Source organism: Oncorhynchus kisutch, linkage group LG12 (genome assembly GCF_002021735.2).
Source record: "Oncorhynchus kisutch isolate 150728-3 linkage group LG12, Okis_V2, whole genome shotgun sequence".
Lineage (NCBI taxonomy): Eukaryota > Metazoa > Chordata > Actinopteri > Salmoniformes > Salmonidae > Oncorhynchus > Oncorhynchus kisutch.
In genome coordinates, this window is record NC_034185.2 from 55,324,743 (window position 1) to 55,346,349 (window position 21,607).

The window sequence follows — 21,607 nt, forward strand, 5'->3', positions numbered from 1 at the left end:
CACTGTACCCCACGAAACTAAAGCCTGCTCTGCTCAGCCAGCCTCTGAACGGCTTGGATCAGATAGGCCAAGCACGTCAACCCACAGAAGATCATGTAGAAACACTCCAATCAGCAGGAGTCAATGACTTGAGGAATATATTGAAGGAATACAGAGGGAGCACATATGATATAATATGAATAATGTATTAACAATCTGTATGATGTGCTATAACTTGGCCTGAGCTTGAAGTGACTCTATTTTTAATAAGCCAGGTAGTGTGTTGAGGAAAGCGTATAACTTGACTTGGGTATAGGCAGAGGTTAGCATACATGGTCAGATGTGGGAGACACTGCAGTGAGTGGCAAGTGAATCAATGTCCGGTAGCGAGTAGGAAACCCTCCTTTATGTCTCCCTTCATTACCTACAAATTAAATATGCTCAGAGGGGTGGCAGAGGGTGGATTAATTTATATTAATAGTAATGACCATGCCAAATGACCCCCCCCCACCCCCCTCCCTCGGTCTCCTCTAACTTTCCCGTCTCCTCCCCTTCCTCTCTCTCCTCCCCCCTCTACACCTCTCTAACATGTGGAAGGAAGTACAAAATGGACACAGAGACGCGATAATTACATGGAGCTTCATCATTAATTGTTGTTATACATTTTTACACACCCTGTCCTTTCCAGTGCAGTTGCGGCCCGGGGGGATAGTTACCATGGCGCTGTACTGTTTAATGCTTGGGGAGGTCATTTGTCTTCGTTTGTACGGGCCTGGGGTTATTTCATTATTTTATGTACCACAGTTGGCGAGGCCCTTCTGGCTGGCTTTAGCCATTTGAAATGTGAGTTTAAATGTGAAAAGGGAATGATGTTGATGGGTCGATGCCCGGTGTCTGGAATGGAGGGAAATAGATAGGCATGGGTTATTTCATGTCATTTATGAAATCTTATCAATTATAATGAATGGTTATGATGGTCGGTCTGTTGGGATACTGTAGCATCTTTAGAGTGTGTGCATGGCCAGTATTTAGCCTAATAATGTCATCATTTATTGGATTTCTATAGAGCTTTTCCAGATGCTCCAAGTGCTTTACATAGGTGGTGGATGAGGTACGTTTTCCCCTAAGACGTAAACTGGCATTCGAAAATCAGCCATTAGTGCGAACCAATAGGAATGTAGGAGCAGAGGAAGCTCTGAGTCATGTTGTGACTACAGTACATTGACTCATACTGCGGAGGCTGCTTTGTCTAATTTCATCTCCCAATATTAACCGAAATGTCTGCACTGCCTAGTCCCCTGGGCTGGTGAACTGCATCATGGGATACGTCGGGTTAAAGATAAATAGCCTACATGCGGGGTGGAGATATATTCAAGATGCTTCTATATCCAGCTGCAGATATTTCATATCATTTCTCTTGATTATTTAACTATTGTCGGTATCTTTCAGTGTCCTTATGTTCAAAGATATATTTTCCTACTGGAGACTGGATAGTTTTTTCATCTTGCACAATAGTGCATAGCTGTTAGCATGCCCGTTCCCTACAGCTATGTCACGATGGTCGTAAGGAACGGACCAAAATGCAGCGTGGTATGTGTTCATGATGAAGTTTTTAATTAAAGAAAGCACTGAACACTGAATACAAACTATACAAAACAATAAACGAATGTGAAGCTATAATGAGAACTGTGCTGACACAAGCAACTAACATAGACAATCACCCACAAACAAACAGTGAAACCCAGGCTACCTAAGTATGATTCTCAATCAGAGACAACTAATGACACCTGCCTCTGATTGAGAACCATACTAGGCCGAAACATAGAAATCCCCAAAATCATAGAAAAACAAACATAGACTGCCCACCCCAACTCACGCCCTGACTATCCTAAATAATGACAAAACAAAGGAAATAAAGGTCTGAACGTGACAAGCTAGCTGATGGACACCATAGGAGATGTTAATGCTTCAAATGGAAAGAGGTCATTAGCATGACTAGTACTCAGTTAACTGGGACCTTATTCCGACGAATAAACAAATAGATTCCTTTTTTTTCCCCATTTCAAGGTCCCAGTTTTACATACCGTTCCTGAGATATTATCGTAGAGTCAACATGGCTTTAGAATCAGACCTGTTTTGTTCATCTGATCACATTAGAGTACTTTCTATCCCTCCTCCTTTCACGTCAGTCACTCCATTTTCTGTAAGGCCTCAGTCACACTTTCCATCCCTCCCCCTTTCACGTCAGTCACTCCATTTTCTGTAAGGCCTCAGTCACACGTTCCATCCCTCCTCCTTTCACATCAGTCACTCCATTATTATTTATATTTTTCTTCTTGGGCCTCTATAACTATATCTATAGTTTTTTTTTGTTGTTGTGTGATTTGGATTAATCCCCTCTACCACACGGAACCCCACTAATCTACTGACGGAACGAACGAGGTGGCTAATAACAGACCTCCATCCTATGCTAGCTTGCTACTGATGGCCTGGATCGCTGTGACCCCCAACCAACCTCTCTACTCACTGGACCCTTTTGATCACTCGACTAAGCATGCCTCTCCTTAATGTCAATATGCCTTGTCCATTGCTGTTCTGGTTAGTGTTTATTGGCTTATTTCACTGTAGAGCTTCTAGTCCTGCTCACTATACCTTATCCAAACTATTAGTTCCACCACCCACACATGCAATGACATCTCCTGGTTTCAATGATGTTTCTAGAGACAATATCTCTCTCTTCATCACTCAATACTTAGGTTTACCTCCACTGTATTCACATCCTACCATACCTTTGTCTGTACATTATACCGTGATGCTATTTTATCGCCCCCAGATACCTCCTTTTACTCTCTGTTCCAGACGTTCTAGACGACCAATTCTTATTGCTTTTAGCCGTACCCTTATTCTACTCCTCCTCTGTTCCTCTGGCGATGTAGAGGTGAATCCAGGCCCTGCAGTGCCTAGCTCCACTCCTATTCCCCAGGCGCTTGACCACTTCTGTAACCGTAATAGCCTTGGTTTCATGCATGTTAACATTAGAAGCCTCCTCCCTAAGTTTGTTCTATTCACTGCTTTAGCACACTCTGCCAACCCGGATGTTCTAGTCTGAGTCCTGGTTTAGGAAGACCACCAAAAATTCTGAAATTTTAATCCCAAACTACAACATTTTCAGACAAGATAGAACTGCCAAAGGGAGCGGTGTTGCAATCTACTGCAAAGATAGCCTGCAGAGTTCTGTCCTACTATCCAGGTCTGTACCCAAACAATTTGAACTTCTACTTTTAAAAATCCACCTCTCTAAAAACAAGTCTCTCACCATTGCCGCCTGCTATAGACCACCCTCTGCCCCCAGCTGTGCTCTGGACACCATATGTGAACTGATTGCCCCCCATCTATCTTCAGAGCTCGTGGTGCTAAGCGACCTAAACTGGAACATGCTTAACACCCCAGCCATCCCACAATCTAAACTTGATGCCCTCAATCTCACACAAATTATCAATGAACCTACCAGGTACCTCCCCAAAGCCTTAAACACGGGCACCCTCATAGATATCATCCTAACCAACTTGCCCTCTAAATACACCTCTGCTGTCTTCAACCAAGATCTCAGCGATCACTGCCTCATTGCCTGCATCCGTAATGGGTCAGCGGTCAAACGACCTCCACTCATCACTGTCAAACGCTCCCTGAAACACTTCAGCGAGCAGGCTTTTCTAATCGACCTGGCCGGGGTATCCTGGAAGGATATTGATCTCATCCCGTCAGTAGAGGATGCCTGGATATTTTTTTAAATGCCTTCCTAACCATCTTAAATAAACATGCCCCATTCAAGAAATTTAGAACCAGGAACAGATATAGCCCTTGGTTCTCCCCAGACCTGACTGCCCTTAACCAACACAAAAACATCCTATGGCGTTCTGCATTAGCATCGAACAGCCTCCGTGATATGCAGCTGTTCAGGGAAGCTAGAAACCATTATACACAGGCAGTTAGAAAAGCCAAGGCTAGCTTTTTCAAGCAGAAATTTGCTTCCTGCAACACTAACTCAAAAAAGTTCTGGGACACTGTAAAGTCCATGGAGAATAAGAACACCTCCTCCCAGCTGCCCACTGCACTGAAGATAGGAAACACTGTCACCACTGATAAATCCACCATAATTGAGAATTTCAATAAGCATTTTTCTACGGCTGGCCATGCTTTCCACCTGGCTACTCCTACCCCGGTCAACAGCACTGCACCCCCCACAGCAACTCGCCCAAGCCTTCCTCATTTCTCCTTCTCCCAAATCCATTCAGCTGATGTTCTGAAAGAGCTGCAAAATCTGGACCCCTACAAATCAGCCGGGCTAGACAATCTGGACCCTTTCTTTCTAACATTATCTGCCGAAATTGTTGCCACCCCTATTACTAGCCTGTTCAAGCTCTCTTTCGTGTTGTCTGAGATTCCCAAAAATTGGAAAGCAGCTGCGGTCATCCCCCTCTTCAAAGGGGGGGACACTCTTGACCCAAACTGCTACAGACCTATATCTATCATACCATGCCTTTCTAAGGTCTTCGAAAGCCAAGTCAACAAACAGATTACCGACCATTTCGAATCTCACCATACCTTCTCTGCTATGCAATCTGGTTTCAGAGCTGGTCATGGGTGCACCTCAGCCACGCTCAAGGTCCTAAACAATATCTTAACCGCCATCGATAAGAAACATTACTGTGCAGCTGTCACGTTCTGACCTTTATTTCCTTTGTTTTGTATTTATTCAGTATGGTCAGGGCGTGAGTTGGGTGGGCAGTCTATGTTTGATTTTCTATGATTTGGGATGTGTATGTTTCAGCCTAGTATGGTTCTCAATCAGAGGCAGGTGTCATTAGTTGTCTCTGATTGAGAATCATACTACAGGTAGCCTGGGTTGCACTGTTTGTTTGTGGGTGATTGTCTATGTTAGTGGCTTGTGTCAGCACAGGTCTCATTTGTAGCTTCACGGTCGTCATTGGTTTATTGTTTTTGTATAGTGTTGCAGTGTTCAGTGTTTTCTTTATTAAAATTCACCATGAACACATACCACGCCGCATTTTGGTCCTCTGATCCTTCTCGCCTCTCCTCTTCAGATGAAGAGGAGGAAGACTGTGACAGCAGCCGTATTCATTGATCTGGCCAAGGCTTTCGACTCTTGTCAATCACCACATCCTCATCGGCAGACTCGACAGCCTTGGTTTCTCAAATGATTGCCTCGCCTGGTTCACCAACTACTTCTCTGATAGAGTTCAGTGTGTCAAATTGGAGGGTCTGCTGTCCGGATGGGGGTCTCTATGGGGATGCCACAGGGTTCAATTCTTGGACCAACTCTCTTCTCATCCTTCACTCATGCTGCCAAACATACCCTTGTAAAACTGACCATCCTACCAATCATCGACTTTGGCGATGTCATTTACAAAATAGCCTCCAATACCCTACTCAACAAATTGGATGCAGTCTATCACAGTGCAATCTGTTTTGTCACCAAAGCCCCATATACTACTCACCATTGCGACCTGTACGCTCTCGTTGGCTGGCCCTCGCTTCATACTTGTCGCCAAACCCACTGGCTCCATGTCATCTACAAGACCTTGCTAGGTAAAGTCCCCCCTTATCTCAACTCGCTGGTCACCATAGCATCTCCCACCTGTAGCACACGCTCCAATAGGTATATCTCTCTAGTCACCCCCAAAGCCAATTCTTTCTTTGGCCGCCTTTCCTTCCAGTTCTCTTCTGCCAATGACTGGAACGAACGACAAAAATCTCTGAAACTGGAAACACTTATCTCCCTCACTAGCTTTAAGCACCAACTGTCAGAGCAGCTCACAGATTACTGCACTTGTACATAGCCCACCTATAATTTAGCCCAAACAACTACCTCTTTCCCTACTGTATTTAATTAATTTATTTATTTTGCTCCTTTGCACCCCATTATTTTTATTTCTACTTTGCACATTCTTCCATTGCAAATCTACCATTCCAGTGTTTTACTTGCTATATTGTATTTACTTTGCCACCATGGCCTTTTTTTGCCTTTACCTCCCTTATCTCACCTCATTTGCTCACATTGTATATAGACTTGTTTATACTGTATTATTGACTGTATGTTTGTTTTACTCCATGTGTAACTCTGTGTCGTTGTATGTGTCGAACTGCTTTGCTTTATCTTGGCCAGGTCGCAATTGTAAATGAGAACTTGTTCTCAACTTGCCTACCTGGTTAAATAAAGGTGAAATAAAAATCTAATTTAAAAAATCTGTAAGGCCTCAGTCACACATTCCATCCTGGGAAATCTTTGCCTGAATTACCCATTTTTGAATGGATAAACCATCATAATCCAAGGTTGTTGTGGATTGGTATACTAAATAGTGGGTTGGTATACTAAATAGTGGATTGGTATACTAAATAGTGGGTTGGTATACTAAATAGTGGGTTGGTATACTAAATAGTGGATTGGTATACTAAATATTGGTTTGCTATACTAAATAGTGGGTTGGTATACTAAATAGTGGGTTGGTATACTAAATAGTGGGTTGGTATACTAAATAGTGGGTTGGTATACTAAATAGTGGGTTGGTATACTAAATAGTGGGTTGGCATACTAAATAGTGGGTTGGTATACTAAATAGTGGGTTGGTATACTAAATAAATAGTGGGTTGGTATACTAAATAGTGGGTTGGCCCATGAAGTCTGCCCGTGCTTATTCCTTTAGCACAAAAGACAGTGGGAAGGCTTTTTTACGTCAGCTGTTGACACACACAGTGCTTTTACTGTACAGTAACCCGGGCCGAGGCTATATTATCTGATTGCAAGTCCCGCCTCTCTTCTTTTCCAGTTGGCTACACAATGAACGACCTGATCTTTGAGTGGCAGGAGAATGGACCAGTCCAGGTAGCTGATGGGTTGACCCTCCCACAGTTCATAATGAAGGATGAGACGGATCTGAGATACTGCACCAAGCACTATAACACAGGTAAGATACAATGGGAGTGTTTGAGGTCGAGTCCATTGCAGTCGGACTGTGCAGAAACACTAAAAATGATCTTCCATCCCAAATTAGGCTACTTTTTATGTGATGAGGTTTAGTGAATATGCACAGAGCCTTCCTCCGGCTGTTCCACACAGTTAGAGTTGAAAGATGGGACCTTAATTGTGAAATCTAATTAGGTTTTCGTATGGCATCATCAACACCAACGCTAAGAATAATGGTGGGACAAGAGTCTTCACGCTTCTGCTTTGTAAATCTGTGACTCATTCAAAGAAAACAGAATGCACAAACAAGGTGATGGGTTGCTGGTGACATGTTAATCTTAGTGGTATAATAGCTTGACGACGTTGAAAGAATGATCACAATTCATGAATTTACATTTATGAATGTACATTTACATCTACATGTGAAAACTAGAAAATTAATATTGCTCTTCTAAATGGCTTTGAGCCGAAACAGTCAGGCTTTTTTTTTTACTCTGTTCAAGATGGTTTCGATATTCACAGACTGCATATATACACGCTATATGGCTCACAACATTCTTGACATCAGCAGAGCTCTATTACCATTTCTTACAACCAGCGATGTCAGAGAACACGGTTCCAATTCGGGAATTCAACCTTGGTCTTCTTTCACATAACAGAAAAACAACTGCAGGTCTCTAACTCCACATCTCCAGCTAACTGCACCACTATCTAATGTTATAAGTTTGGCCTGATTATACTTTTTTACTATTACCATTTGGAGAGCAATGTCACGAAACACGATTCTAACTAAAAAATCTAACTTTTTCTTCCTTCTCATAACAACACAATCGCTGCAGGCTTTCACAGCTAACTGCAGTGCTAGATTAATCCTAGGCCGAAGTGAGGCATGATTCAGCTTCTTTGGCTGTGCTTAGACAGGCAGCGCAATTCGGATATTTTTCCCACTAATTGGTCTTTTGACCAATCAAATCAGATGTTCTCACGTCAGATCTTTTTTAGAACTGATCTGATTGGTCAAAATACTGTCTAACGCAACTATAGACTTGTTTACAGCCAGCCAGCCAGCCAGCCAGTGAAGTGTGATGCTCCAGTCTACCACAGCACTAGCTAGAGTGAGGGTGTGTCCCAAATGGCGCGCATATTCCCTATATAGTGCACTACTTTTGACCAGCCCTATTTCAGATGCAGCCTAAGTGTGGCCTTATTGAAATCAAAATCAAATCAAATCTAATTTTATTTGTCGCATACACATGGTTAGCAGATGTTAATGCGAGTGTAGCGAAATGCTTGTGCTTCTAGTTCCGACAATGCAGTAATAACCAACAGTAATCTAGCTAACAATTCCAAAACTACTACCTTATAGACACAAGTGTAAGGGGATAAAGAATATGTACATAAAGATATATGAATGAGTGATGGAACAGAGCGTCATAGGCAAGATACAGTAGATGGTATTGAGTGCAGTATATACATATGAGATGAGTATGTAAACAAAGTGGCATAGTTTAAAGTGGCTAGTGATACATGTATTACATAAAGATGCAGTAGATGATATAGAGTACAGTATATACGTATACATATGAGATGAATAATGTGGGGTATGTAAACATTATATTAGGTAGCATTGTTTAAAGTGGCTAGTGATATATTTTACATCATTTCCTATCAATTCCCATTATTAAAGTGGCTGGAGTTGAGTCAGTGTGTTGGCAGCAGCCACTCAATGTTAGTGGTGGCTGTTTAACAGTCTGATGGCCTTGAGATAGAAGCTGTTTTTCAGTCTCTCGGTCCCAGCTTTGATGCACCTGTACTGACCTCGCCTTCTGGATGATAGCGGGGTGAACAGGCAGTGGCTCGGGTGGTTGTTGTCCTTGATGATCTTTATGGCCTTCCTGTGACATCGGGTGGTGTAGGTGTCCTGGAGGGCAGGTAGTTTGCCCCCGGTGATGCGTTGTGCAGACCTCACTACCCTCTGGAGAGCCTTACGGTTGTGGGCGGAGCAGTTGCCGTACCAGGCGGTGATACAGCCCGACAGGATGCTCTCGATTGTGCATCTGTAGAAGTTTGTGAGTGCTTTTGGTGACAAGCCGAATTTCTTCAGCCTCCTGAGGTTGAAGAGGCGCTGCTGTGCCTTCTTCACGATGCTGTCTGTGTGAGTGGACCAATTCAGTTTGTCTGTGATGTGTACGCCGAGGAACTTAAAACTTACTACCCTCTCCACTACTGTTCCATTGATGTGGATAGGGGGGTGTTCCCTCTGCTGTTTCCTGAAGTCCACAATCATCTCCTTAGTTTTGTTGACGTTGAGTGTGAGGTTATTTTCCTGACACCACACTCTGAGGGCCCTCACCTCCTCCCTGTAGGCCGTCTCGTCGTTGTTGGTAATCAAGCCTACCACTGTTGTGTCGTCCGCAAACTTGATGATTGAGTTGGAGGCGTGCGTGGCCACGCAGTCGTGGGTGAACAGGGAGTACAGGAGAGGGCTCAGAACGCACCCTTGTGGGGCCCCAGTGTTGAGGATCAGCGGGGTGGAGATGTTGTTGCCTACCCTCACCACCTGGGGGCGGCCCGTCAGGAAGTCCAGTACCCAGTTGCACAGGGCGGGGTCGAGACCATAGTGCCCTTGGAGGGCACTATGGTGTTAAATGCTGAGCTGTAGTCGATGAACAGCATTCTCACATAGGTATTCCTCTTGTCCAGATGGGTTAGGGCAGTGTGCAGTGTGGTTGAGATTGCATCGTCTGTGGACCTATTTGGGCGGTAAGCAAATTGGAGTGGGTTTAGGGTGTCAGGTAGGGTGGAGGTGTTATGGTCCTTGACTAGTCTCTCAAAGCACTTCATGATGACGGAAGTGAGTGCTACGGGGCGGTAGTCGTTTAGCTCAGTTACCTTAGCTTTCTTGGGAACAGGAACAATGGTGGCCCTCTTGAAGCATGTGGGAACAACAGACTGGGATAGGGATTGATTGAATATGTCTGTAAACACACCAGCCAGCTGGTCTGCGCATGCTCTGAGGGTGCGGCTGGGGATGCCGTCTGGGCCTGCAGCCTTGCGAGGGTTGACACGTTTAAATGTTTTCCTCACGTTGGCTGCAGTGAAGGAGAGTCCGCATGTTTTAGTTGCGGGCCGTGTCAGTGGCACTGTATTGTCCTCAAAGCGGGCAAAAAAGTTATTTAGTCTGCCTGGGAGCAAGACATCCTGGTCCGTGATGGGGCTGGTTTTCTTTTTGTAATCCGTGATTGACTGTAGACCCCGCCACATACCTCTTGTGTCTGAGCCGTTGAATTGAGATTCTACTTTGTCTCTATACTGACGCTTAGCTTGTTTGATTGCCTTGCGGAGGGAATAGTTACACTGTTTGTATTCGGTCATGTTTCTGGTCACCTTGCCCTGATTAAAAGCAGTGGTTCGCGCTTTCAGTTTCATGCAAATGCTGCCATCAATCCACGGTTTCTGGTTTGGGAATGTTTTAATCGTTGCTATGGGAACGACATCTTCAACGCACGTTCTAATGAACTAGCTCACCGAATCAGCGTATTCGTCAATGTTGTTGTCTGACGCAATACGAAACATATCCCAGTCCACGTGATGGAAGCAGTCTTGGAGTGTGGAATCAGATTGGTCGGACCAGCGTTGAACAGACCTCAGCGCGGGAGCTTCTTGTTTTAGTTTCTGTCTGTAGGCAGGGATCAACAAAATGGAGTCGTGGTCAGCTTTTCCGAAAGGAGAGCGGGGCAGGGCCTTATATGCGTCGCGGAAGGTTTTTCCAGCCCTGGTTGCGCAATCGATATTCTGATACAATTTAGGGAGTCTTGTTTTCAGATTAGCCTTGTTAAAATCCCCAGCTACAATGAATACAGCCTCCGGATATATGGATTCCAGTTTGCAAAGAGTCAAATAAAGTTCGTTCAGAGCCATCGATGTGTCTGCTTGGGGGGGAATATATACGGCTGTGATTATAATCGAAGAGAATTCTCTTGGTAGATAATGCGGTCGACATTTGATTGTGAGGAATTCTAAATCAGGTGAACAGAAGGACTTGAGTTCCTGTATGTTGTTGTGGCCACACCATGTCACGTTAACCATGAAGCATACGCCCCCGCCCTTCTTCTTACCAGAAATATGTTTGTTTCTGTCGGCGCGATGCGTGGAGAAACCAGCTGGCCGCACCGACTCCGAAAGCGTCTCTCCAGTGAGCCATGTTTCCATGAAGCAAAGAACGTTACAGTCTCTGATGTCCCTCTGGAATGCTACCCTTGCTCGGATTTCATCAACCTTGTTGTCAAGAGACTGGACATTGGCGAGAAGTATACTGGGGAGTGGTGCACAATCTGCCCGTCTCTCTGACCAGAAGACCGCTTCGTTTCCCCCTTTTACGAAGTCGTTTTTTGGGGTCGCCGGCTGGGATCCATTCCGTTGTCCTGGGTGAAAGGCAGAAAGTGAAAGGCAGAACACAGGATCCGCTTCGCGAAAGTCATATTCTTGGTCGTACTGATGGTGAGTTGACGCTGCTCTTATGTTCAGTAGTTCTTCTCGACTGTATGTAATGAAACCTAAGATGACCTGGGGAACCAATGTAAGAAATAACACAAAAAAAACAAAACAGCATAGTTTCCTAGGAACGCGAAGCGAGGCGGCCATCTCTGTCGCCCCCACTTCTCTCTGTACTCCCCCTTCTCTCTCTGTCCACCCCTATTCAGCCAGTGACGTAAAGTGCACAGTGAAGTAGGAGGCATTGCAGGCTGAATAATGTAATTTCTTCTACCTGCATCTTTCATGGGCTTGTCAGGTCCTCATTGCCAACGCTAAGTCAGCCTTAGCACGCCCGCTTCCTCACTCCTGGCTAATCAGGATTATGTTGTGCTTCAATTAACGAGAGGGAGAAAAGGAAACGAAGATGTATTTTTAGATGACCGAGAGCAGCAGAGAGAATGGAAGAGGCTTGGATGGGTGGGTGGATGGAGGCAGGGAGAGAAGTGTGGGTGAGAGAAAAGTGGTGGTGAGAGAGAAGTGGGAGTGAGAGAGAAGTGGGGGTGAGAGATAAGTGGGGGACAGAGAGAATGGGGAGTACACAGAGAGAAGGGGGAGTACAGAGAGAAGGGGGGGACAGAGAGAAGGGGGGACAGAGAGAAGGGGGGGACAGAGAGAAGGGGGGGACAGAGAGAAGGGGGGAGTACACAGAGAAGGGGGAGTACAGAGAGAAGGGGGAGTACAGAGAGAGAAGGAGGAGTACAGAGAGAGAAGGGGGAGTACAGAGAGAAGGGGGAGTACAGAGAGAGAAGGGGGAGTACAGAGAGAGAAGGGGGAGTACAGAGAGAGAAGGGGGAGTACAGAGAGAGAAGGGGGAGTACAGAGAGAGAAGGGGGAGTACAGAGAGAGAAGGGGGAGTACAGAGAGAGAAGGGGGAGTACAGAGCGAGAAGGGGGAGTACAGAGCGAGAAGGGGGAGTACAGAGCGAGAAGGGGGAGTACAGAGCGAGAAGGGGGAGTACAGAGCGAGAAGGGGGAGTACAGAGCGAGAAGGGGGAGTACAGAGAGAAGGGGGAGTACAGAGAGAGAAGGGGGAGAACAGAGAGAGAAGGGGGAGTACAGAGAGAGAAGGGGGAGTACAGAGAGAGAAGGGGGAGTACAGAGAGAGAAGGGGGAGTACAGAGAGAGAAGGGGGAGTACAGAGAGAGAAGGGGGAGTACAGAGAGAGAAGGGGGAGTACAGAGAGAGAAGGGGGAGAACAGAGAGAGAAGGGGGAGTACAGAGAGAAGGGGGAGTACAGAGAGAGAAGGGGGAGAACAGAGAGAGAAGGGGGAGAACAGAGAGAGAAGGGGGAGTACAGAGAGAGAAGGGGGAGTACAGAGAGAGAAGGGGGAGTACAGAGAGAGAAGGGGGAGTACAGAGAGAGAAGGGGGAGTACAGAGAGAGGGGGGGAGTACAGAGAGAGGGGGGGAGTACAGAGAGAGGGGGGGACAGAGAGAGGAGAGGGGGTACAGAGAGAGCAGGGGGAGTACAGAGAGAGCAGGGGGAGTACAGAGAGAGCAGGGGGAGTACAGAGAGAGAAGGGGGAGTACAGAGAGAGAAGGGGGAGTACAGAGAGAAGGGGGAGTACAGAGAGAGAAGGGGGGACAGAGAGAGGGGGGATAGAGAGAGGGGGGGAAACAGAGAGAGGGGGGACAGAGAAAAGGGGGGGATAGAGAGAGGGGGGGGACAGATAGAAGGGGGGACAGAGAAAAGGGGGGTACAGAGAGAAGGGGGGACAGAGAAAAGGGGGGTACAGAGAGAGGGGGGGACAGAGAGAGAGGGGAGAGTACAGAGAGAGGGGGGTACAGAGAGAAGGGGGTACAGAGAGAAGGGGAGGTACAGAGAGAAGGGGGGTACAGAGAGAAGGAGGAGTACAGAGAGAAGGAGGAGTACAGAGAGAAGGGGGGTACAGAGAGAGGGGGGGACAGAGAGAGAAGGGGGGGCAGAGAGAGAAGGGGGGGGCAGAGAGAGAGAAGGGGGGGTACAGAGAGAGAAAGGGGGGTCCACAGAGAGAGAAGGGGATACAGAGAGAGAGGGGGTACAGAGAAGGGGGTACAGAGAGAGAGGGGGACAGAGAAGGGGGGTACAGAGAGAGGGGGGGACAGAGAGAGAGGGGGGACAGATGTAGGAGAAGGAATGTCATATGATAATTGAAAAAGCTTGTTTTTTCCTCCTTTCGCTACGTTAATTATATATAACAAGCTCCTTAGTGCATGTCTAGGCTACCATGGTTGTCACGTCAACAGTGTTTAGAGTGAGGCTGAAACAGTCCCCTATCAGTAAGAGGTGTTTTGGCTGCTGACTACTTGAAAAGAGATTCAGTTTTAATACCAGTATCGCTTTTTCTTTGGCTATTATAGTTGATTCAACTTATAAAAAGAGTAAGTAAGCATAAATGAACACATTTTGGTTATACAGTAGCTATGGAATTGTTATTCCACTTGCTTTTCACTCCATGGTAATGGTTTAATGTGCAGCCTTGGTGAACTGGTATACCAGCAAACAGTCTCTAAACTAAAGCCCTCCTGAGAAATGTCAGGACCTCATTTTAACTTCGTAGAAAAGCTTCATCTTTTAGTTTTGTTATATGCACAAAAAAGCCAAAGTGTATGAATGGAGAGGGCCAGAACATGCCTCTACCCAGGCTGCTATTTTTAGAAGCTGTCAGCTCTCTGTCCTGTCTCACATAAGGAGAAGGGGGAGAGGGGGGGGAGTCAAGCAGGAAAGAAAGAGAGCGCTCTGTGCTGGAGGAGACGGTAGGAGGACAGGGGGAGGCATGTAAGCACTCCAGAATTTCTCTGTGTTTGTTTTCAAGACATGATCTTGAGGAATAAACAGTGGGAGAGTTGTGTGTATAGGTCGAGGGCAAGTCAAGGATCACCAACATTCACTAATTTGCCAGGCGCGCACAGTGAGTGAGTGAGTGAGTGAGTGAGTGAGTGAGTGAGTGAGTGAGTGAGTGAGTGAGATGTAGAGAGAGACGTAGAGAGAGAGAAATAGTTACTTCACTGGAATCTATGTAAACTGGAAAATATATTTTCTGAGGCTGAATTTATTGTAGCTGGGGATTTTAACAAAGCTAATTTGAGAACAAGTCTACCTAAATTCTACCAACACATTGACTGTAGCACTTGCGCTGGCAATACACTTGATCACTGCTACTCTAATCCATACAAGGCCCTCCCTTCGGAAAATCCAACCACGACTCCATCTTGCTCCTACCGTCCTATAGGCAGAAACTCTAACAATGTTCCCGTGACTAGAACCATTCAACACTGGTCTGACCATGCTTCAAGATTGTTTTGATCACGCGGACTGGGAAATGTTCCAGGAAGCCTCAGAGAATAACATCCGTTTATACACTGACTCGGTGAGTGAGTTTATAAGGAAGTGCATTGGAGATGTTGTACCCACTGTGACTATTAAAACCTACCCTAACCAGAAATTGTGGGTAGAACTGAAAGTGCGAACCTCCGCATTCAACCATGGAAAGATGTTGGGGAATATGGCCGAATATAAACAGTGTAGTTATTCCCTCTGCAAGGCAATCAAACAAGTGAAATGACGATATAGGAACGAAGTTGAGTTGCAATTCAATGGCTCAGACACGGGACATATGTGGCAGGGTCTACAGGCAATTACGGACTACAAAAAGAAAACCAGCCTCGTCAAGGACACCGACGTCTTGCTTCCAGACAAACTAAACACCTTCTTTGCCTGCTTTCCCTAGCCACGTCCTCAGACCAGCCCAGCTGGCTGGTGTATTTAGAGACATATTCAATCGCTCCCTATCCCAGTCTGCTGTTCCCACATGCTTCACCATTGTTCCTGTACCAAAGAAGGCAAAGGTAACTGAACTAAATGACTATTGCCCCGTAACACTCACTTCTGTCATCATTAAGTGCTTTGAGAGACTAGTCAAGGATGATATCACCTCCAACTTACCTGCCACACTAGACCCACTTCAGTTTGCATACCGCCCCAACAGATCCACAAACGATGCAATCGCCATCACACTGCACACTGCCCTATCCCATCTGGACAAGAGGAATACCTATGTAAGAATGCTGTTCATTGACTACAGCTCAGCATTCAACACCATAGTTCCTCCAAGCTCATCATTAAGCTTGAGGCCCTGGGTCTCAACCCCGCCCTGTGCTATTGGGTCCTGGTGGTGAGGATAGGAAATATCTCCTCCTCGCTGATCCTCAACACTAGGGCCCCACAAGGGTGCATGCTCAGACCACTCCTGTACTCTCTGTTCACCCATGACTGCGTGGTCATACACGCCTCCAACTCAATCATCAAGTTTTCAGACGACACAACAGTAGTGGGCTTGTTAGATTACTTGTTGATATTACATTACTACACTGTCGGAACTGGAAGCCCAAGCATTTCGCTACACTCACATTATCATCTGCTAACCATGTGTATGTGACAAATACAATTTGATTTGATTTGAGTCTTCTTGGGTATGACATTACAAGCTTGGCACCCCAGTATTTGGAGAGTTTCTCCCATTCTTCTCTGCAGATCCTCTAAAGCTATTTTCAGGTCTCTCCAGCGATGGTAGATCGGGTTCAAGTTCGGCATCTGACTGGGCCACTCAAGGACATTCAGAGACTTGTCCCGAAGCCACACCTGCGTTGTCTTGGCTGTGTGCTTAGGGTTGTTATCTTGTTGGAAGGTTGAACCTTCGCCCCAGTCTGAGGTCCTGAGCGCTCTGGAGCAGGTTTTCAGCAAGGATCTTTCTGTACTTTGCTCCGTTCATCTTTGCCTCAATCCTGACTAGTCTCTCAGTCCCTGCTGCTGAAAAACATCACCACAGTATGATGCTGCTACCCTCATGCTTCATTTTAGGGATGGTGCCAGGTTTCCTCCAGATGCGACGATTAGCATTCAGGCTAAAGAGTTCAATCTAGGTTTCATCAGACCAGAGAATCTTGTTTGTCATGGTCTGAAAGTCTTTAGGTGCCTTTTGGCAAACTCCAAATGGGCTGTCATATGCCTTTTACTGAGAAGTGGCTTCCGTCTGGCTACTCTACCATAAAGGCCTGATTGGTGGAGTGCTGCAGAGATGGTTGACCTTATGGAAGGTTCTCCCATCTCCACAGAGGAACTCTAGAGCTTGGTCAGAGTGACCATCGGGTTCTTGGTCACCTCCCTGACTAAGGCCCTTCTCCCCCGATTGCTCAGTTTGGCCGGGCGGCCAGCTCGGGGAAGAGTCTTGGTGGTTCCAAACTTCTTCCATTTAAGAATGATGGAGGTCACTGTGTTCTTGGGGACCTTCAATGCTGCATAAATTTTTTGGTACCCTTCCCCAGATCTGTTCCTCGACACAATCTTGTCTTGGAGCTCTACGGACAATTCCTTCGACCTCATGGCTTGGTTTTTACGCTGACATGTACTGTCAACTGTGAGACCTTTATATAGACAGGTGTGTGCCATTCCAAATCATGTCCAATCAATTGAATTTACCACAGGTGGACTCCAAGTTGTACAAACATCTCAACGATTGTCAATGGAAACAGGATGCTCCTGAGATCAATATCAAGTCTCATAGCAAAGGGTCTGAATACTTATGTAAGTAAGGTATTTCTGTTACTTATTTGTAATAAATTTGGGGAAAAATCAAGTAAACTATTTTTGCTTTGACATTATGGGGTATTGTATTTAGATTGCTGCAGAAATGGTTTTATATATATTCTAGAATAAGGCTGTAATGTATTCAAGGTGTCTGAATACTTTCCAAAGGCCCTGTTGTTACTAAGAGAGAAAGAGGGAGAGCCTTACTGACTGAATTTCATTGACAGGAGGTCCCAGGTAGGTCATGCTGAGGTCCCATGGGGCAACCAACCGTCTGTCAAACACATTCCTGTGGGTGTCCTTCCACAACCCTTTTCGCTATAGTTGAATCAGGGCTTGAAAAACACCTATTGATTGGACCAGTTGATGGCGATGCACAGAGCCCTGAATAACTGATTTAAGGAAAATACCACATACCAGACAACTGATGTTCAGGTTGGGTTCAGAATGGAGGAAATGTGTTGTTCAGGAGAAGGACTATGTTAAATACCATTATCTTGAGTTTTAGATCAAACTAAATGCACTTAGATCTGTCTGGTACAGTAACAGTAGCGACCTTGGCAAAAACATACACCACCTACCATTGGGCCTTGGCTTGCCCTAGTGAACACAACCCAGACGTCATTCTCCAGAGTCTTTCTTTCCCCCTCACCCATTGATGTCTAAAGTGCCCCCGGTGAGATCAAACCCAGGCAGGATTTGACCAATCTCCCTCAGCGAGAGATATAATGCTTCAACATTAAATTCTGTGGGGCCAGGCTTCACAAAAGGGTTGGACACACTCCCATAGGGTGCCATGGCCCCTAGCCAGTCTGCATTGCTGTGGAACTCTATTTGTAAGATTTGAACACTTCAGTCCATCCAGCTCCAGCTGAGCTGAGTGCCATTCCAACTGATAGAACGTTCCTCCATCTTCTTTGCACTCCTGGTCTACATTGTGGTGATTCATCTACCAGGTGTTGGATCCTATGGTTAGTCTCCTTCCCTTGTCAAGTTCCTAGTAAAAGAGGATTTCATCCACAAGGGATTAACCATCTTCCTGGTTTAAATAATGGTTAAGATAGGTGGAGTTAAATCTCTCTCTCTCGCGCTCTCTCGCTTTCTTCCGCATCGACATATAATGCTTGTACGGTAAGCTAATCCGACGACTCGCGATATAAATGCTTGTGTCACCTCATACAGCCTGTTCTCCTCTGAAACAGTCAGCCAGCGATGTTGCTGCAGGATTATTTTGCCGTGACAATCCTGGTCAAATTAAGATCCAACATCTGTATCTGGAGTAGCATGGTTCCTGAGCTCCCTATGAACCCTGGGTAAAGCTCACTGAAGTGGCTAATAAGAAAGTGGAGAGACAGATGTAAAGCAGGTATTTTGAAGAGCCTGCAGTGATTGATAGCCTGTGGTTGTTCATCTAGTTGGATGTACTGATTTATAAGTGGCTCTGAATAAATGTATAGGTTAGATAGGAGGGTGTTTTTGCATTATTTTCCTATATGGTTGCAGCATACAAAAAGGATTAAACGTACTTGTCATTCAATCTAAGGGAATGTTCTCCTGTTTAACGGCGTAACGGAGGTTGTGTGTCATCCTGTGATGACGAATCATGACAACCAATGTCACAAATCCCTCAATGTTTGTTTTGGTTTCGGATTTATTCATGTTAGGTTTGTTTAGCTTGTTTGTTTTTCCCTTCTCTGCTATGCGAGTGGAGCGCTTGGACCCTGCCATCCCTCCCCCGGCGTCTGTTAATGTTGTAAATTATATCCAGGGTAGAGTCATCTCCCTCTCTCTGTCTCATAATCTTTTTAAAAGGATATCTGGCAAATAAATAGATGTAACGGATGGTAGTGGGGGTGATTTCCTAGATCTCTGCTGAGGCCCTGGAATGCAGTCAGTGATGATTTCCTACTGTTCTAACAAGGTTTTAATTCTAGGTCCATGATTACTAGAACTGATATTCCCATTCATGTTGACGTTCTGTGATGAGTGATAATTCTGTTTCTATGGAGCTCAACTGACTTTGTCGGTTGAACACCGTCTGCTGCAGATGGTTGATAATCGGCAGTGGAAACGTGTCAGTCTAGTCAACAGAGACAAAACATTAGATCTTTCACCAAGCGAGAGGAGGGGGTGCCGGGGTAGTGCTGCAGAAGCCGTGTGTGGTGGTTGTGTTTTGGTGCCAAGCATTGGAGCCCTGCCATGTTTGTTTGGTTACACTGTGAATGGCTGTGAACAGTTAATGGCTGTGAACAGTTAATGGCTGTGAACAGTTAATGGCTGTGAACAGTTAATGGCTGTGAACAGTGAATGGCTGTGAACAGTGAATGGCTGTGAACAGTTAATGGCTGTGAACAGTTAATGGCTGTGAACAGTTAATGGCTGTGAACAGTGAATGGCTGTGAACAGTGAATGGCTGTGAACAGTGAATGGCTGTGAACAGTGAATGGCTGTGAACAGTTAATGGCTGTGAACAGTTAATGGCTGTGAACAGTTAATGGCTGTGAACAGTGAATGGCTGTGAACAGTTAATGGCTGTGAACAGTTAATGGCTGTGAACAGTGAATGGCTGTGAACAGTGAATGGCTGTGAACAGTTAATGGCTGTGAACAGTTAATGGCTGTGAACAGTTAATGGCTGTGAACAGTTAATGGCTGTGAACAGTTAATGGCTGTGAACAGTGAATGGCTGTGAACAGTTAATGGCTGTGAACAGTTAATGGCTGTGAACAGTGAATGGCTGTGAACAGTGAATGGCTGTGAACAGTTAATGGCTGTGAACAGTTAATGGCTGTGAACAGTTAATGGCTGTGAACAGTTAAAGTTCAAAGCATTAGGAACACCAGCTCGTTCCATGACACAGACTGACCTTATTTGATGTCACTTGTTAAATCCACTTCAATCAGTGGAGGAGATGGGTTAAAGAAGGATTTTTAAGCCTTGAGATAATTGAGACATGGATTGTGTATGCTTATTTTTTATTTAACCTTTATTTGGACAGGGAAGACATTGACACCTAGGTCTCTTTTTCAAATGTGCCCTGTATGAGATATATACAGTACCAGTCAAAAGTGTAGACACACCTACTCATACTATTTTCTACATTGTAGGGGGGAAAAAGATCCAATTGGTCAGCTCCTATGGATTTTTGTTATCTATTGCCAGCTAAATATCCAGGTATTCTTTTTCTGTAAATGGCCTAAAAGAAAAGCTTTGACTATAAATTCTCTGATTATTCAGCAAGTTTCCCTTATCAGCATCCAGACCAATATAATTGTGAGTGGGCTTAGAAGTTATTTCAAAGAGATAGCCCACTTAAATAAAATGGTGATTAAATGCATCAATTATGGATTTTTTTTCCATAATGAGGCCAGTGAATTAATTTGTTGTGCCAGAGAGGAGGTAGAACTCTCCAGGGATTTGACAGTTTTCCAGAATTTTGCCAGGTTCCCATTACAATCTGAAAGAGCAGTTACACAATAATCAGAATTTCAGATTTTTATGTGTGCCATTCAGAGGATGAATGGGCAAGACAATAGATTTAAGTGCCTTTGAACTCGGTATGGTAGCAGGTGCCAGGCGCACAGGTTTGAGGGTGTCAAGAACTGCAACGCTGCTGGGTTTTTCCACAAACAACAATTTCCCGTGTGTATCAAGAATGGTCCACCACCCAAAGGACATCCAGGCAACTTGACACAACTGTGGGGCGCATTGGAGTCAACATGGGCCAGCATCTGTGGAACGCTTTGGACACCTTGTAGAGTCCACGACACAGAGAATTGAGGCTGTTCTGAGGGCTAAAGGGAGTACAGGGTGGGTGCTCACCTCAATATTAGGAAGGTGTTCCTAATGTTTTATACACTCAGTGTATTTGTTTATTTACGCAGAATATGTACAGTTGAAGTTTATTGTACATAATTTAACTCCACAGCTGTTTCTGAAGCCGTGGTGCTCAACTTACATCCACAGACATGAAAGTCATTGTTTATCAAAGTCCAATCCACCTATAGGGTGTCTCCAAACAAACATACCCTAGTCTCAGTCTGTTATTCTGTGACCCTCAATAAGGTCTAGGCTTTTCTTTTTGCTTGATTGAGATCCATACTCTGTGTGTGTGTGTGTGTGTGTGTGTGTGTGTGTGTGTGTGTGTGTGTGTGTGTGTGTGTGTGTGTGTGTGTGTGTGTGTGTGTGTGTTTTCTTTCTGCTTTATTGGCATCGACTTTGTGTCCAGACGGTGTGTAGTATTTATCCCACAGAAGATCAATAATTCACTGGGTCACTCTGGAGAGATGGACACTCTGTCAATCAGCTCAGAGGAGATGGCACGGCTGGGGTCACACACACAGCTGCGCATGGACGGAGGCACGCACACTCACACAGGCACATACGCACATGATAGGGTCGAGCGCACTGCAGGCAGCGTTCGAGCACTCACACACACACACACACACTGATTTGGCCCATTGATCTGTGATGGCCTTGTCTGCCATTCCCATGGCCTCATTTACTGTAATATTGCAGTTACTGAAAGAGCTTCTGAAGTGCTG

At 45.4% G+C, this 21,607-nt stretch overlaps 1 protein-coding gene across 1 annotated transcript in view; it reads left to right on the top strand.

Moving 5' to 3' along the window:
* The window catches only part of LOC109900471 (glycine receptor subunit alpha-3-like), a 105,231-nt gene that overhangs the window by 65,118 nt on the left and 18,506 nt on the right, over positions 1–21,607 (top strand). The window contains exon 6 of the mRNA XM_031837844.1: positions 6,828–6,965. Coding sequence (XP_031693704.1) covers positions 6,828–6,965 — 138 coding nt within the window. The remainder of the gene's footprint in view (positions 1–6,827; positions 6,966–21,607) is intronic.